General features: G+C 41.1%; 1 protein-coding gene across 1 annotated transcript in view; it reads right to left on the bottom strand.

The window, feature by feature from the left end:
- LOC145396970 (glutamate receptor-like) overlaps positions 1-18059 on the bottom strand; it is a 146130-nt gene that overhangs the window by 2498 nt on the left and 125573 nt on the right. Inside the window, exon 12 of the mRNA XM_080270201.1 lies at positions 158-399. Coding sequence (XP_080126327.1) covers positions 158-399 — 242 coding nt within the window. The remainder of the gene's footprint in view (positions 1-157; positions 400-18059) is intronic.

The following is an 18059-nucleotide window of genomic DNA, read 5'->3' as shown; positions in this document are numbered from 1 at the left end:
TTTGAAAATGAAAATTTGTTTTAACCTAGCCTAGGAACCATGCTAGGCTTGGTTTGGTTAGTTATGTTAAGAGATATCTACATTTTCTAATTCCGTGGTTAACGAAACTGCAAATTGACCAAAAGCAAACAGTAACACCTGTTAACCTTAAACTTACCTGTTCCACAATAATCCTTGGTAACAGTGCTGATGGTCTGCCTCTCTTTTGCCTTAATGCTTAGGTATTTCTTCTGGCACTCCATAGCCGTCCTCTTCGTGCTGGGGTATGCAGCTTGACCCCGGAGGCCACACTCTCCCAGGCCGTATTTTTTTGCTTGCTTGGGGACTGTCCCTCCAAGCTTGATCTTGTTGAGATTCTTCTTCCCCTCAATCAACTGCATGAGCAGTAAGGCCTCGTCCCTTGTCCAATTGTCATAAAAGACTTTGTAACTCCTTTGTGGTTACTTGTAGTTGAGTTATATATATATTAGACTTGTGGACGAGCGGTTATTATACTGAAGTAGCTTCGTGAGTAGCTAATCTTCTTTCCCATTTATCATGTAGTGACAGATGAGGTAAAGAATAGTATGGGACTATTTTTATTTGTCTTGGAAATATTAACAAGTCTCTCACTCACGAGTGAGTTGAGCAGAGTCCCTGTCTCCCTGTCTTGCTCTCTCAAGTTGCTAAGCCCTTCCTTCTTCTGACCTGCCTGTTCTAAGGCCTGTCTCCTTCTGACCTGCCTATTGTAAGGCTAGCTTCTTTCTGCCCTCTCTTTCCTAAATTCTGGTGAAACAGGAGACGTATCATGTGTGTTCCTTGTGGATGGAAAGTTTAAGAAGCCTGTGTGTGAGTATGTGTGTGTATGGTCACTAGGGCTTTGTTCACTGGTGGATTGCTGACAACTAACTGCATCATCTCCTTACTGGCCACTGTCGTCAGCTTTCCTCAGTGTAATTTGCAAGCTCATTTCCCATTCCCAGGCTCGCATAGAGCTGTCTGTCTATCTATTCATCTATCTATCTATTATGATTTGTAATTATAATATGGAGTCCTGATACAATTAGGCTTCCTTGATGTACAAGTGCCACTAGTTGTGCTGCTGAAGCTTGTTTCCATTGTCTCCTTTGCTTTACTGAAGATGTTGCCAAACGAGGTTTAACGCTTCCGCGCCGTCTGTATGTTTACAATACACGATAGCCTAGCGTCCACGGAAAAAAGAAAATGTAACTCGAAAATAGATACATCCATCAAGAAATCCACCTACATTATTTTTATATTCATTTTATGACTTAAAGTATTTTACTAAATAATATATCTCTATCTTGGCCAAAAACTGCATTTAAAAAAAAATAATAATGCAACAATTAGCACTTTTCCTAAGTCTGGGACTTTGGAAAATTCCTACTTAGGAATTGCCATGTACGTCCCAGGCAGTGTTTATGAATCGATTCCTAAGACTTAGTCCCAGCTGAGAGCAGTTCTTAGGACTTTCCTAGGAATGTTTTTGAATACGGGCCCAGATCACTTCTAGCTCCCATCAGAAGGAGACGCTCTGTTCCGGTATTCTCTCTTGTCACAGCTGTATCACTCTGTGGCATAATAAGGAGGGGGAGAAACACACCTGCTCTTGTTTTCTGATTCACCTGACACGCTACATGCTTCTGATTCACGGGCACATCATCATCAATCTCGGCGACTAACTGTGAAATACAGAAGAGACTACGCCGGGAATAGGCTCCCTCTGTTCAAATTACTCGAATTTTGGGGTAGCACCTAGTTTTATATATATATATATATATATATATATATATATATATATATATATATATATATATATATATGTGTGTGTGTGTGTGTGTTTGTGTGTGTGTGTGTGTGTGTGTGTGTGTGTGTGTGTGTCCCCAGTGTTGTTCAATCTGTACAGAGATACAAGGTAGGGCAGTTGATGTTGGAGTGGCGCTAATGAGAGAGGGCAGTGTTTGGAAACTCCCTGTGCTGTTGTTTGCAGATGATACTGTGTTGTTCAGTGAGGACGAAGGGGAGCTGCAAAGCTTGGTGTAAGTTTGGGAGAGTGTGTAAGAAACGGAATCTAAAAGTGAATGTAGGGAAGAGTAAAATTATGGTCTTCGAGAGAAGTGAAGTCAGTTAACGTACAGTGAAGTTGGATGAGAAAAAATGGAATATGTGACTGAGTTTAAATACTTAGGTGGTGTGATGGGTAACGATGGAAGTCTGGAGAATGAAGTGCTTGAGAGGGTACGACAAGGAAGAAAGGTTCCTGGTTCTTTGAAAGCAGTGATAAGGAACAGGGAAATGAGCATGGAAGTGAAAAAGTTACTGCATGACTAGAGAGAGAGAAAAAAAAAAAACTCTCTCTCTCTCTCTCTCTCACACACACACACACACACACACAGGACCTCCCTAAAACAACGACGTGTCGACCAGGCTACTCAATTTCCCGCTTTCTGTGTCAATGGAGTCCTCTACCATGCTGCTACAACCTCCAGAGTCGTATACACCGTTATTCCACTCCAAATAGCTTGAAAAGGAGTAGGGTAGCAACCGGTAGAAGGCAAACATGGGGTCATAGCTCCGTCAAACAACGGCGTTCGGTGTCGGGCAGCCACGCTAACCCACGTCTCGAGTTACCAATTTTACACTTCATGCGCTAAATAGAGCGGATCTTACTATGAATTTGCTACTTCATTCCTGGGTTAGTATTATGGTGATTTTTACCTATATTTTTTTCTTTTTTCTAGCATGAGATAATATTTATTTCATCGAAATATAAGAAAAAAGTCACAATTCTAATCGTTTCTTCAATGCACATCTTGCTCTGTGAGTGCTAGTTTACCGCGCTGCGCACAGCTGACCTGTTTACACTCCTTTGTTTTCAGCCACGTGTGTGCGTGCCTTCCATGTTTATTGCAACTTCCTTGATTTTACAGTGTTGAAGAAGGATCCATACATACATACATACAAGCACTTATGAAAAGAATACAGGAAGTCATGCATACATGAAAACATACAAACATACATACATACATATTTTGGGATATTAAAAGAGTTTGTATTGTTAAATGAACACAAAACAAAAACACATCAAGACAGTGGTACATGCATACACACATACATAGTAATAGAAACATAATAGTTACAAACACACTATTTTCGGGGATAATCAATATTATTTTTGTATACATAAAAATCCATAGGTTACATACATACATGCATACATACACCTATACATTCATGCATACAAACATACATACATGCATACATACACCAATACATTCATGCATACAAACATACAAACACACATTGTATGCATACCAACATACATACATACATACTGACTTACATACAGAAATACAGACAAGCACACATTATGCACTCTGGGATTACTTCAACAATGGTATGTATGTATACAAGAAAACATACATACAGTCATACATGCATACACTCAATCACACTAACATACAAACATAATACAGACTTAGGAACACACTTAACAAGGTATTTTTGGAGTTAATCTCCATTTTTTTTTCTTACATAAATATACATACATGAATACATACAACTATGCAATCATAAAACACACAAACGAACATTTTTCACGTGTTTGAGTTATTTTTAAACATGTTATGTTTGTACTTACCTTATTTTAAGGTATTATGATAGCCTAATAGTGTTGTTGTTTTCCAAGGTATACTCCCTAGATTTGTGCTGTATGAAAAAAAAAATATATATATATGATCATACAAATTCATTCATTTTTCAATATTTTGTAGAGGGAGGACAGGGCTTTCTTCATTTTAAAATTCATCTTGATCGGACATGTTGTTCTTGAGTTACTGAAGAGTGTGGTAAGGAAAACTTTAATTTCGATTTTCTCCATTTTAAAAAAAGTGGTGCTTACGTCGGTTCTTTATGGAGATCCTATTATATATATGGAAAATAAACGAGTGAACTTTGATGGAAAAAAGCTAAACCATTTAAGATTTGTAGATGATGTCCTAATCTCAGAAACAGCAGAGACATTGCAAGAAATGTCTGAACAAAGAAAGTCTCAAAATAGGGCTAAAGATGAACCGGAGTAAAAATAATGTTTAATCCACAAACACCAAGGAGCGTCATCAGAATAAGCGAGGAAATTTTTGAAGAAGTCGAGGAGTACAATTACTTGGGGCATATACTAAACAGATCATGATAGCGAAAAAAAAAAAAAAACTCATTACAATGGGATGGGAACCTTTCGGTAAACATAGAGACATTAAGAAAAGGCAGCTTGCCAGTTTGTATGAAACGAAAAGCATATAATGAATATATAATTCCAGCTATGACGAATGGTTGTGAGACCTGGAAACTGATAAAATTGATGGAAAATAAATTAATCCGTTCTCAGAGAGCAATAGAAAGATCAATGGTGGAGAAATGAATTCCACGAGCTAGACATCAAAGGTCATATACCCCCTACAGGAGAGAGCTACCCCTCCCGGCACAGCAGACGGGGGCGCGGCTTGAATTAACGACCTCCCAGTCACGAGCCCGAAGTTTTACCTCTCAGCTACCGTGCCTCCATAAGATCAATGGTGGGAATATCTTTAAGAGACAGGAAAAGATCGACATGGGTGAGAGAGCAGACTAAAGTCAAAGATATTATAGAAGTTATAAAAGAACAGAAATGGAGGTGGGCAGGCCATATAGCAAGAATAAGGGATAACCGCTGGAGCATGAGGCTGACTGATTGGACACCAAGAGATTGTAAACGTAGCAGAAAAAGTCCAGACAGGATGTGGAGAGATGGGACAGAGAAATTTGCAGGGAAAACGTGGCAAAGAGTGGCTCAGTCAAGGAATTCGTGACGAAGGTTGGGGGAGGCCGTTGTTCAGCAGTGGACTTGTAATGGTTGATGATGATGATGATGAATATATATATATATATATATATATATATATATATATATATATATATATATATATATATATATAGTGTCCCCCCCATGTGGCGGGGGAGGGGGGGCACAGTCTGGCTGCTCTATGGGGTGGTACTACCACTCTGCGGCCAGGTTGTGTTAGGAAGAATTCTGCCTCCGAATTCCCTGCGTGTCGTAAAAGGCGACCAAAAGGGGGGAAGTGAACTAATAGGGATCCCCTCCTCTGTTTTTTTAGTTCCTACAATGAGACAGAGAATACAGTAGAAAGGATGGGGGATTGAGTTACCCTAGTACCCTGAAGTTTAGGTCTATGAATATGTGTGGATGTAGTACGATTGAGGCTAAAATGGAGGAGATTGGGAGAATGTTTGTGAGAAGAAAGTTGGATGTGTAGCTTTCAGTGAAACAAAGATGAAAGGGAAAGGTAAGTCTATGTTTGGAAGTGTGAATGGAAGGATGCCAGGTGTTGATAGAGAAGGGGCGAGAGAAGGTGTGGCCTTCTTAGTGAGCCCGGAAGTGCAGCAGTATTATTCAATGGAGGAAGGTGTCATCGAGACCGATGTGGGTGAAAGCGAAATTTGAACGTGAGTTGTGGGTATTTGTGTGTACATATGGGCCTGGTAGTGAAAGGGATGCAGAAGAGGCGGAGTCTTTCCGGAATGATGTTGATGAGTATCTGCAGAGTTTTGGAGCGAATGTGAACGTGGTAATGATGGGAGATCTTAATGCTAGAGTGGGAAATGTAGCAGTTGAAGGTGCATTTGGTATGTATGGTGTGCCTGGAAGAAATGAAAATGGGGAACGAATGATAGGGATATTTGTTGAGAGATGGTGATTGAGATACCTTGTTTGAGAAGAAACATATTTATATATGGTTGAGATAGGAGAGTGGAAGGGTTGTTGATAGAGCGCTGATGGACCATGTGGTTGTGTCCAGGAATGTAAGAGGAAGATTGTTGGATGTGAGAGTTTTGAGAGGGGAGGGTGGAGGTATGTCTCACCACTATCTGGTGGAGGGAAAATTGAGAGTAGGTAAGAGATGGATGACAGCTAGGAGAGTAAGTTGTGGCCGGGAGGTTTTGAAAGTGAATTGGATAAAAGAGAAAATGATAGAGCATCAGGAGATATTAAAAGATGAGTGGAACACAGTGAAAGATCAGAAAAATGGCAGTGTGGAGACGGAATGGCAGTTGTTTAAGAGTGCATGGGTGGGCCATGCAGAAAAGGTGCGTGGTGTGAGACGAGTGGGTGGTGGTGTGGGAAAGGGAAGTGAAGGGTGGTGCGTGGAAGTAAGTATGGCTGTGACCGAGAAGAGACGTGCACTTGAAGTGTGGCTGCAGAGAAAGTACGAGGTGTCATATGAGAGGTACAAGGAAAAGAGGATTACTGCGAGAAGGGCTGTTCGTGATGCTAAACTGACGGCAGATGAGAAGTGGGGTAGGCGGTTGACTGAGAATTTTCAACAGAAAAAGAACATGTTTTGGAAGGAGGTAAAACGGGTGCAAAAGGGAGAGTCTGGGAATGAAGAACAAGTAAAAGCATGGGATGGAGGGATGTTAAATGAGATGGATGCAGTAAGGAAACGATGAGCAGAATATTTTGACAGACTGTTAAATGTAAAGGAGGAAAGGGAGGCTGATATTGTGGCTGATGGAAGGGTGCAAGGAATAAATATGTTGGGAGAGTTGACTGATTCTTTGATCACGATGGAGGAAGTGCAGGAGGCAGTAAAGGAGATGAAAACAGGGAAGGCCGCAAGTATGAGTGGGTGTGCTGTGGAATGCCTGATATGTGGTGGAGCAACTACTGTTGAGTGGTTAGTAAGACTTGAATGTGTGTTTTGTGAGAGGTATGGTGCCAGGTGACTGGGCCAGTGCTTGTGTGGTTCCATCATATAAAGGTAAGGGTGATAAGTATGAATGTACTAGCTTTAGGGGTATAAGTCTGTTGAGTGTTGTGGGTAAGGTGTATGGAAGAGTGTTAATTAAGAGAGTTAGAGAGGGTACAGACGGAGTGATTAGTGATGAGAAGTGTGGCTTTAGCAGAGGGATGGGATGCATGGATCAGGTGTTTGTTGTGAGACAGGTGTGTGAAAAGTATTTGACGATAGGTAAGGATGTGTTTTGGGTGTTCATGGATTTAGAGAAAGCGTGTGATAGAACTGTTAGGGAGAGTTTGTGGACTGTTTTAAGACTATGGACTTGATGGTAGGTTGCTAAAAGGAGTGAAAAGTTTTTATGTAAATACTCTTAGTAGAGCGTGTGTAAGAGTGGGAAATACTGTGAGTGATTGGTTTTCCGTGAGAGTGGGGCTGTGGCAGGAATGTGTGATGTCGCCGTGGTTGTTTGATATTTATATGGATGGTGTTGTAAGGGGGGTGAATGCAATAATGTTAGGTAGAGGTTTCAGTCTGATGAATGTTGATGGTTGAGAGTGGAGTATGAATCAGCTGCTGTTTGTGGATGGTACTGCACTGGTGGCTGTTTCAGAGGAGAGATTGGGACAGTTGACAGAGGAGTTTGGAAGGGTGTGTGCAATGAGAAAATTGAGAGTAAATGAGAATAAGACTAAAGTGTTGAAGTGTATGAGGTTGATAGATGGAAGAAGGATGAATATAGTTTAGAATGGTGAGTTGTTTGAGGAGGTAGAGTGCTTTAAGTATTAAGGGTCACATGTTGCAGTGGATGGAAGAATAGATGCAGAAGTGAAGTTTAGAATGAATGAAGTAAGAAAGGTGCTGGAATGAATGAAAAAGTGTTTAGATGTCATTCGCTTAGAATGGATGTAAAGAGAAAGCTATATGAGGGTGTTGTGTTACCGACTGCATTATATGGGGCTGAAACATGGAATATGGGTGTAGCAGAGAGGAAAAGTTTGAATGTAATGGAGATGAGTGTTTGAGAAGTACTGTATGTGTGGAGTGACATGCATGGATCGAGTGAGAAATGATGAAGTGCGAAGGAGAACTGGAGTTGTGCGGGAGATGGCTGAGTGAGTTGAGCAGAGGGTGATACGAAGGTTTGGGGATATGGAGAGAATGGATGAAGGGCGACTGGTGAAAAAAATAACTGGATTGGATGTGACAGGTGTAAGGCTGAGAGAAAAAGACCACTATAAGGATGGATGGACAGTGTGAAGAGAGCGTTGGATACTAGAGGGATGTCTATTGAGTAAGGAAGAGTGGCTACGCATGATAGAAATGATCGGAGAGGAACTGTGAATGAATAAATGATGACACAGCCCTTATGGGATATTCTCCTGCATTTGGTCTGATCAGCCGATCAATTCAGGTGCAGGTAAGGGGTTGGGCCCACTATGATATGGTAGGGGTAACCAGCTTTGCGGTAGGGCCCTGTTGCAGACGTCGCTGATTGCACTGCGCAGTTGACCCTCGTGTGGTGTGGTGCAGTAAGGTTCTGTCCCTTTTTCCATTGGGGTTAAGATGTGAATGAATGTATTTGTGTGGATTAGTAAAATGGGAGTGTGTCGTCCTGTCTTGGCTACGTCTCATTCTTTGGGGAAGCAGCCTAGGTATACTGTATAAATATATATATATATATATATATATATATATATATATATATATATATATATATATATATATATATATATATATATATATATATATATATATATATATATATATATATGTATATATATATATATATATATATATATATATATATATATATATATATATACAGATGATATATATATATATATATATATATATATATATATATATACAGATGGAGCCACTGTGGTACAGTGGTAGAGTGTGCGTTTCGTACACAGTTGAGCCAGGGTTCGCGCCCCGCCAGGGTAGTAAACTTTGGGAGTGTTCACCCGGCCACGTACTGCATTGGCGGACACAAGGGGTGCTGTGGTTGAACCAGTGTCGCTTACTATAAGTATGCTTGCACCCAGTCGGCTTGCGCGGGCTGATTACACTTGGTTCACAGATCACACACACATCCAAAGCCACTCCAATACTACAATTACATTTACAAGCACTTCACACCCTACATACAATCTTTACTAGAAAGCCTAAGCCACTTGGTAGAGATACATTGGCTGTATCGTCCCGACTTCGGTTGGGATAGGCCGGTCCTGCAATGGATACTCAAACGGCTGCTGCTGCTGCTGATTATATATATATATATATATATACATATATATATATATATATATATATATATATATATATATATATATATATATATATAAATATCTTTGTATATGTATGTGTATGTGTATCTGTATGTATATGTATATGTACAGTATATGAATATATGTATGTGTATGTATATATGTATCATTGAGTCTCAACACTCAGCCTCGGAGTCCCCAGGGGGAGGGGACCATAAATGCCCCCGCCTTCCGCCCCTCTCCTGGTGAGGACTTGAGCTGCCTGGAACCACCGTCTAACTCGTTCTTCTTCATTTCTGCAACATTCGTGGCCTTTACTCTAACTTTCGCTCTGTTCAGCACCACCTCTCCTCCTCTAAACCTCACCTTCTCTATCTAACTGAGACTCAACTGTCTGACACAACTGACAGCAAACCCTTTTCTGTATCCTCCTACTTTCTCTATACTCATTTCAAAGCCAGAGTTGGCTGTTGTGTATATATATGCAACAACTTCTCTTGCTCTCGTGTTCCTGAACTCGATTCTTCTGAATTCTCTACACTCTGGCTTCGGCTTTCCTGTCATTCTCTGACTAAATATATCTGTGCTGTATACTTATCCGATTATTCTACTGACTATCAAAAGTTCTTCGACTATTTTACTTCTACAATGGAACACATTCTATCCATTTCTCCTTTCCCTGAAATCTTCATTTTAGCAGATTTCAATGTTCACCACCACCTTTGGCTCTCCTCTTCTTTCACTGATCCACCTGGTGAACAAGCCTACATCTTTTCTATCCATAATGACCTAGAGCAGCTTGTACAGCACGCTACCCGTATCCCAAACCGCCTTGGAGATAGCTCCAACATACTTGACCTCTTCCTTACAACTAATCCTTCTGCTTACACTGTTAATCTTTTCTCTCCAATGGGCTCATCCGATCACAACCTCATCACCTTAACCTCTCCTATCACTCTGATACGGCCTGTGGACCCTCCAGGGAAACGTCATCTGTGGCATTTTGGAGCCGAGGATTGGGAGGCCCTCAGGCAGTACTTCTTTGATAATCCCTGGAATGATTATTGCTTCCACGGCCTGGAGCCATCTGAGTGTGCCTTGTGCATTATGGAGGTTCTTCTCTTGGGCATGGAAGCATACATTCCTTTCTCGTATCCTTTGTCTAATGCAAGAAAGCCTTGGTTTAATCACGCTTGTTGAAATGCTGTCCGCAACAAGGAGAGGACCTATAAAAGGTACCGGAGCCAATGCACCCCTGAATCACATCATCTCTATGTTTCTGCCTGGAATTGTGCTAGGTCTGTTCTTCGCTCTGCTAAAAATAATTTCATCCATACTCAATGCTCTCAGCTCTCCAACTCGAATTCTTCCCGCTCTTTCTGGCACCTTGCCAAAAACCTTTCTAACAACTTTACCTCATCATCGTTCCCTCCTCTTTTCTACTCTGATGGTTCTGTAGCTATTTCTTCTACTGATAAAGCAGATCTCTACGCACAGACTTTCTCCTCCAATTCCACCTTAGACGATTCCGGTGCTGTTCCTCCATCACTTCCCCCCTCTGACTTCCTCATGGCTGACATCAAAATTTCTTCAGCTGATGTATTTTCTGCCATCACGGGCCTCAGTACTAACAAGGCATATGAGCCTGATGGAGTCCCTCCTGTTGTTCTCAAGATCTGTGCTTCTGTGCTTACACCCTGTCTAGGCAAACTCTTTCACCTTTGTCTGTCAACTTGTACCTTTCCTTCTTGCTGGAAGTTTGTTCTCATTCAGCCAGTCCCAAAGAAGGGTGTCCATTCCCAACCCTCCAACTACCGTCCAATTGCTTTAACGTCCTGTATTTCAAAAGTTTTCGAGTCAATTCTCAATAGAAAAATTTTAAGGCAACTTTCCTGTCACAACCTTCTTTCTGATCATCAGTATGGGTTCCGTCAGGGACGCTCCACTGGCGATCTTCTCACCTACCTTTCAGACTCCTGGTCATCCTCATTTCGGGACTTTGGCGAAAGCTTTGCCATTGCATTTGACATCTCAAAGGCTTTCGATCGAGTCTGTCATAAATCTTTAATTTCCAAACTGCCCTCTTACGGTTCTTATCCTTCTATCTGTGCCTTCATCGCTAGCTTTCTTTCTGGTCTTTCTGTAGCCACTGTTGTAGATGGCCATCATTCTTATCCAGTACCTATCAACAGTGGTGTTCCTCAGGGCTCTGTCCTATCACCAACTCTCTTCCTTTTATTCATCAATGACCTTCTAAGCTGTACATCTAACCCTATCCACTCATACACTGATGACTCCACCTTTCACCTTTCCATTCGGTTCCTGCAACGCTCATCTCAGCAGTTACTTCAACAAACAAGGGATGAGGCTATGGCACACCTAATGTCTGACTTGGCTCATATCTCTGACTGGGGTAAAAATAATCTTTTTGTTTTTAATGCATCTAAGACGTAGTTCTTACACCTATCAACCTGACAAAATCTTACACAGGTATACCCACTAATGTTTAATATTATTAAGCTTAATCCTGCATCATCCTTGAACATGCTTGGGGTTTTATTTACTCAGGACTTAACTTGGAAAGATCATATTACATCTCTTGTAAAATCTGCTGCCAAGAGATCAGGTGTGCTAAACCGACTCCGTTCTTTCTTTACCCCTACACAATTGTTGATTCTATACAGGGGTTTTATCCCCCCCCTGTGTGGAGTACAACTCTCATGTGTGGGGAGGCTCCCCACATACAGCTCCTCTCAATAGGGTGGAGTCAAAGGCTTTTCGTCTCATTAACTCTCCTCCTCTTACTGTCTCCCTTCAACCTCTGTCTCTTCGTTGCACTTGCATCTTTATCTCTACTCTATCGCTACTTCAATGGTCACTGCTCCTCTGAACTGTCTGCATGCATTCCTCCACCTCTACGACGGGCGCATGGCACCCGTCTAGCAGCAAACTCTCATCCCTTTTCTGTCCAACTCTCTAATGCAAGAGTTAACCGTTACTCCTAGTCCTTCATTTATGCAACAGGTCAACTCTGGAACTGTCTCTCTATGTCTGTATTTCCTGCTGCCTATGATCTCCAGTCTTTCAAACGCAGTGTGTCCAGGCATCTCGAAATGATCCAATCTTGAATTTGGTTCTCTATTGTATTTTGTTTTTCTCTTGGAGGGAACTGTTATTGCAAGCTCATGGCCTTTGGTTCCTTCTTCCTCGCGTAAAAAAAAAAATGTGTATGTGTACGTTAATGTGCATATGTACGTGTACGTGTCTATATATATATATATATATATATATATATATATATATATATATTGTTACATAGCCTATGATTTCATCATCCTTTGTGTAATTTTAACGCACAGTATGCTGCATGTTTGATCACGAGCGTGTTCTGCCTCAGTCCCCCCCTTCTACCGTTATAGTAGAGTAAGTCGTCCTTTCTGTTATTCAGTGCGGGATTGTCGACCGTTTGTCCCCATCGCTTCATTTGCGCGTCCTTATTACAAGTTGTATCAAGCTCTGCTGGCCCCTATATAATGAGCTCAATCTCTGCATCATGGCCACTTAGATCTGCTCCTCATTTTGCTCACATCTCTGTCCTCCCCTGTACAGTTATTATTATTGTGAGTGCTCAAGAAATCTCCAAACATCTAGCAGCTGTGTGTAATTTGAGTATAACTGTTATTGCATTTTTTCTTGTACTGTGTAGCATAAGGTTAATTCTTAGGCCTAGTGAGGTTTTTGATTAATGTTGGGTTATGTCAGTCATTTTTTAAAATAGTTTGTATCTGTAATTATTTATCTGGCATTCACTGAGTATTATCTGGTATCTCATTTTATCAGGGCTGACTTAGATAAATTTACTCTTGCTAACTTCGTGTTAATAGAGGCTATTGCAGTTAACCATATATTTAACCTGTTTATTTTGCCATTACATTATCCTTATGAGTCCTGAATGTTTTGTTGTTAGTTTGAGCATTAAACTTTAACTTGTAATTTTATCTAACTCTTTTGTTTTGAACCTGGAACTTTACGGGACAGTAGTGACTCTTAGTATTCTCACTTAAAGTGTACATTATCTTTCTCTGTTCCGTAACATAAATTTGGCGACCTCTCATCAGGATATTCAGGATATTATCATAAGGATATTGCTTGATATTTTGTGACTGTTACTTATTCATGATGGCTACTATTACTACACTTGATGAAGCCAAAGATTTTTTGTCAAATGTGCAAACAGTGTGTGATATAGAAAACAGAACAAAGAATGAACTTAAGCTTGTTGCTCAACAATTGGGAATTGCAGTTCACTCTCATCATTCTAAAGATCAAATTGTTGGCATGATTAATAAGAGCTTGTTTAATGTAACTCCTCCAAATGAGCAAACGCAGATTGAATTAGCTAAGTTACAGCTAGCCCTGCAGGGCTTGTGCTAAGGAGGCGGAGTCTCGTGTTAAGGAGGCTGAATTTCAAGCACGTGCTAAGGAGGCTGAGTCTCAGGCTAAGGAGGCTGAATCTCAGGCTCGGATTCAGGAGGCACAGATACAGGCACAAGTTGAAATTGCTAGGATTCAGGCAGACCATGAGTATCGCATGAAACAAGGTGGAACTGGATCATCTAGCTCTGATGATTTTGATGTGGCTAAAAATGTTAAACTTGTCCCTCCTTTTAATGAATCTGATTTAACAAAGTATTTTCAGTTGTTTGAGAGGGTAGCTACAGGTTTTTAATTGGCCTAAGGAGTATTGGCCAGTACTCCTTCAAACTGTTCTCACCGGTAAAGCTCAAGTAACTTATGCATCTTTGCCTCAGGATCAGTCTGATAATTATGATGTAGTTAAGAGCTTCATTCTTAAGGCCTATGAGCTTGTTCCTGAAGCCTATAGAGTAAAATTTAGGACAACTTACAAGCAAGATAAGCAATCCCATGTTGAGTATGCAAAAATCAAAGAAGATCTGTTAGAGCAGTGGTTAAATTCTAAGAATGTGGATTCTGATTTTGGTAAATTTAAGCAGATGATTTTGCTGGAGGATTTCAAAGGTGTATTTATAAAGATGTAAGCCTATATCTTGATGAGAAAAGAATAGATAATTTGTCTGATGCTGCAGTTTTAGCTGATGAGTATGTTCTCACTCACAAGAGATATTCTAGAGAAAAAGGGAAAGCTGAGAGTAAGTACGTTGCCTCTACTCAGAGTACAGGTAACAGGAAAGAGAATAAGGATGATGTTTCTCAGGAAGTAAATACCAGCTTCACCTCTAGATTTCAGAAAAGTAAATGTACTTATTGTAGTAAGCTTGGTCATACTACGGAGAGATGTTTCAGGAGACAGAGTGATGTGAACAAAAAAGGAGTCTTTAAATATTCAGTCAATTGGTCTAGTGTCCACTCTTGAGAGTTCTCAGAATTCTTTAACTGAGTTAACTGAACCTGCTTTGAGGGTAACTTAAATTCTCATGATGGAGCTCCTCTTTTGAGCAGTAACGTGGGTGACACTCTCAAGAGTTCATGTGCTAATTTCCTGTCTGATGGTTTTGTCAGTCCTCTGGACAGTAATGACAGGAAATCAGTTAAAATATATCGTGATACAGGTCCTTGCCAATCCCTTATGCTGACCAGTGTTCTAGGCTCTAATGTTAATTCCTCTGATGAAACTGTAATCTTACAAGGTGTAGGGAATAATTACTTCTCTGTCCCTCTGTGCAGAGTGAATTTAGAGTCTGGTTTTGTTAATGGTTCCGTTATGGTTGGGTTGGTTGAGACACTCCCAATGTCAGGTGTAACTTTCTTACTTGGAAATGATATTGGTGGAAGTCAAGTGTGTCCAGCTCCTCAGTTGTCTAGTGAGCCAGTGGCTGCATCCCAGGATTGTGATGTCCCTGATGTGTTCCCTGCATGTGCTGTCACTAGGGCTAAGTCTAAAGTTACTGGTGATTTAGAGGATAATGATGATGATGATGTTATCCTAGCTGACACTTTTCTTGCTAATTTGGACCACTCACCAGATGAGGCAGTACCCCGTAGTGTTGATAATTTGTCTCGTCAAGAGTTGGTTGAGTTGCAGGTTGCTGACCCTGAGTTGAAAGGTCTAGCTAACTCTGCTTACAGTGAAGAAAGAGTCAGCCGGTGCTTCTACTTGTTATTATGTAAAGTCAGGAGTACTTATGAGGAAGTGGAGACCCCCAACAGCATCAGCCGACTGTGAATGGGAGGTTGTACATCAAGTTGTCATCCCTCGTGTTTGTAGGCAGGATATCATTAGAGTGGCTCATGATTCCAGTTTGGCAGGACACCTTGGAGTGAGGAAGACTGTGGCACGCATTTTGAAACACTTCTACTGGCCAGGTATCTTCAGGGATGTTTCCTGGTATTGTAAGTCTTGTCACACCTGTCAAGTTGTGGGGAAGTGTAATCAGACCGAAAAGGTTGCACCTCTAGTTCCCATTCCTCCTTTTGAGGCGCCTTTCACCCGTGTGTTGGTGGATATTGTGGGCCCTCTTCCTAAGACTTCTTCAGGATTTTCTTATGTGTTGACCATGATTGATATGGCTACTCGTTATCCTGAAGCCATTCCACTTAGAAACATCTCAGCAAAGAACGTGGTTAAGGAAATGCTAGGGTTCTTCACAAAGTTTGGTCTGCCCAAGGAGGTACAGTCAGACCGAGGAAGTAATTTCATATCAAATGTTTTCAAGCAGTCTCTGAAAGAGTTGGGCATCACCCAGATCACATCTTCAGCTTACCATCCCCAGACCCAAGGAGCGTTGGAGAGATATCATCAAACACTCAAATCGATGCTCAAGAAATACTGTTTGGAACATCAGAAAGACTGGGATAAAGGTCTTCCATTCGTTGTGTTTGCTGCAAGAGAATCTCCAAATGAATCACTGGGCTTCTCACCTTTTGAACTACTGTTTGGCCATGAAGTAAGAGGACCCCTTAAGTTACTCAAGGAATGCTGGCTGTCGGAGGAAGATGACGTCAACCTGCTGGAGTATGTGATGAAGTTCAAAGAACGGCTGTCCATTGCTTTACAGCTGGCGAGAGAGAATTTAGGAGCTGCTCAGGAGAAGATGAAGACTTGGTATGACAAGAAGTCCAGGTTACGCCACTTTCAGCCAGGAGATCAGGTTTTGATTCTGCTACCAGTTCATGGGCAACCTCTTCAAGCCAAGTTTAGTGGCCCTTATTTCGTGGAGAAGAAACTCAGTGATGTCAGCTATGTCATCGCCACACCAGATCGTAGAAAGAGCAAGCAACTATGTCACATCAACATGCTAAAGTTATATCACAGGCGGGACGAAAATAATCCAGTCTGCACTGTAGCTGTTCGAGCCGAGTCTGCAAGTGAAGCTCTCCCATGCAGTATGAGCCTGAGTGATAGTTTGGGGAAGAATACTGATATCATGAATGATCTCCAGACTAAGCTTTCTCATCTACCTCCCAAGGAAAGGCAGGAGTTTTCGGCATTACTGCAGGAGTACCCGCAAAGTGTTCCGTGCCACTCCAGGAAGAACTACTGTGTTGATGCATGATGTCGAGGTTGGAGACGCAAAGCCAATTAAACTGCCTCCTTACCGTGTGAACCCAGTGAAAGTTCCTCTCATCCAGAAGGAGCTTGGCTACCTGTTGGACCACAAGATGATTGAGCCCTGTCAGAGCGAGTGGAGTTCTCCTGTCACTCTAGTCCCTAAGCCAGGTGGGTCACATAGGCTTTGCATCGACTACAGACGTGTTAATCAGATAACTAAAACAGACACTTACCCTCTCCCTCGTGTAGAAGATTGCATAGACAAGATCGGAAAGGCTAGGTACATAAGTAAGTTTGATTTGTTAAAGGGATACTGGCAAGTTCCTATGACTGAACGTGCTAGGGAGATCTCATGTTTTGTAACACTAGGAAAGGCTTTTGCATGTTCTGTAATGCCGTATGGTATGAAGAATGCACCAGCCACATTTCAGAAGCTCATGAATGTTGTAACAGAGGGTTTGGCAGGGGGTGTTGTTTATATTGATGATGTATTAATCTTCAGTGACAACTGGAAAGATCATCTATGCCATGTCAGTAAATTTCTTGACCGTTTAGTTCAGGCTAATCTTGTAGCTAATTTATCAAAGTGTGAGTTTGGTCAAGCTAAAGTTCAGTACCTTGGGTATGTAATTGGTGATGGACATGTTGCACCACCAGGAGCTAAGGTTCAGGTTATAAGTGATCTTCCCAGTCCTAAAAGTAGGAAAGAGGTACAAAGATTTTTGGGAATGGTAGGTTATTACAGGAGATTTGTTCTTAACTTTTCTATTCTTGTATCACCACTTACAGACCTACTGAAAAAAGAGTTAAATTTGTCTGGACCGATAACTGTGAATCCTCTTTCAACAAACTTAAAGCTATTCTATTAAGTCAGCCAGTGCTCGCTACTCCAAATTTTGCTAAGCCTTTTAAGATGGCTGTTGATGCAAGTGATACAGGAGCTGGGGCTGTTTTGCTGCAAGAGGATGATCAGGGTATTGAACATCCTGTATCTTATTACAGTAAGAAGTTCACTCCACCTCAAAAAAACTACTCCACTATTGAGAAAGAGCTTTTGGCCTTGATTTTGGGTTTACAGCAGTTTTCATTTTATTTGTGTTCTGGTTTTGACCCCATAGTCATTTATACCGATCACAACCCACTGAAATTCCTTAGTAAGTTTAAAGATAAAAATCAGAGATTGACAAGATGGAGTCTACTTCTTCAGGAGTATTCATTAGACATACAACATATCAAGGGGAAAGAAAATGTTATTGCAGATTGCTTATTTAGACTTTAGACAGATTGTTTTAGAGTAATAAGAAATTTCCTTTGAAAATTTCTTTTTTCTTTGTGGGGAGGTGTTACATAGCCTATGATTTCATCATCCTTTGTGTAATTTTAACGCACAGTATGCTGCATGTTTGATCACGAGCGTGTTCTGCCTCAGTCCCCCCCTTCTACCGTTATAGTAGAGTAAGT

This window comes from Coenobita brevimanus, chromosome 40, assembly GCF_032717465.1.
Source record: "Coenobita brevimanus isolate Jiangsu-jjx chromosome 40, ASM3271746v2, whole genome shotgun sequence".
Lineage (NCBI taxonomy): Eukaryota > Metazoa > Arthropoda > Malacostraca > Decapoda > Coenobitidae > Coenobita > Coenobita brevimanus.
The sequence above is the reverse complement of the archived record's forward strand: the minus strand, read 5'-3'. Positions and strand labels throughout refer to the sequence as shown.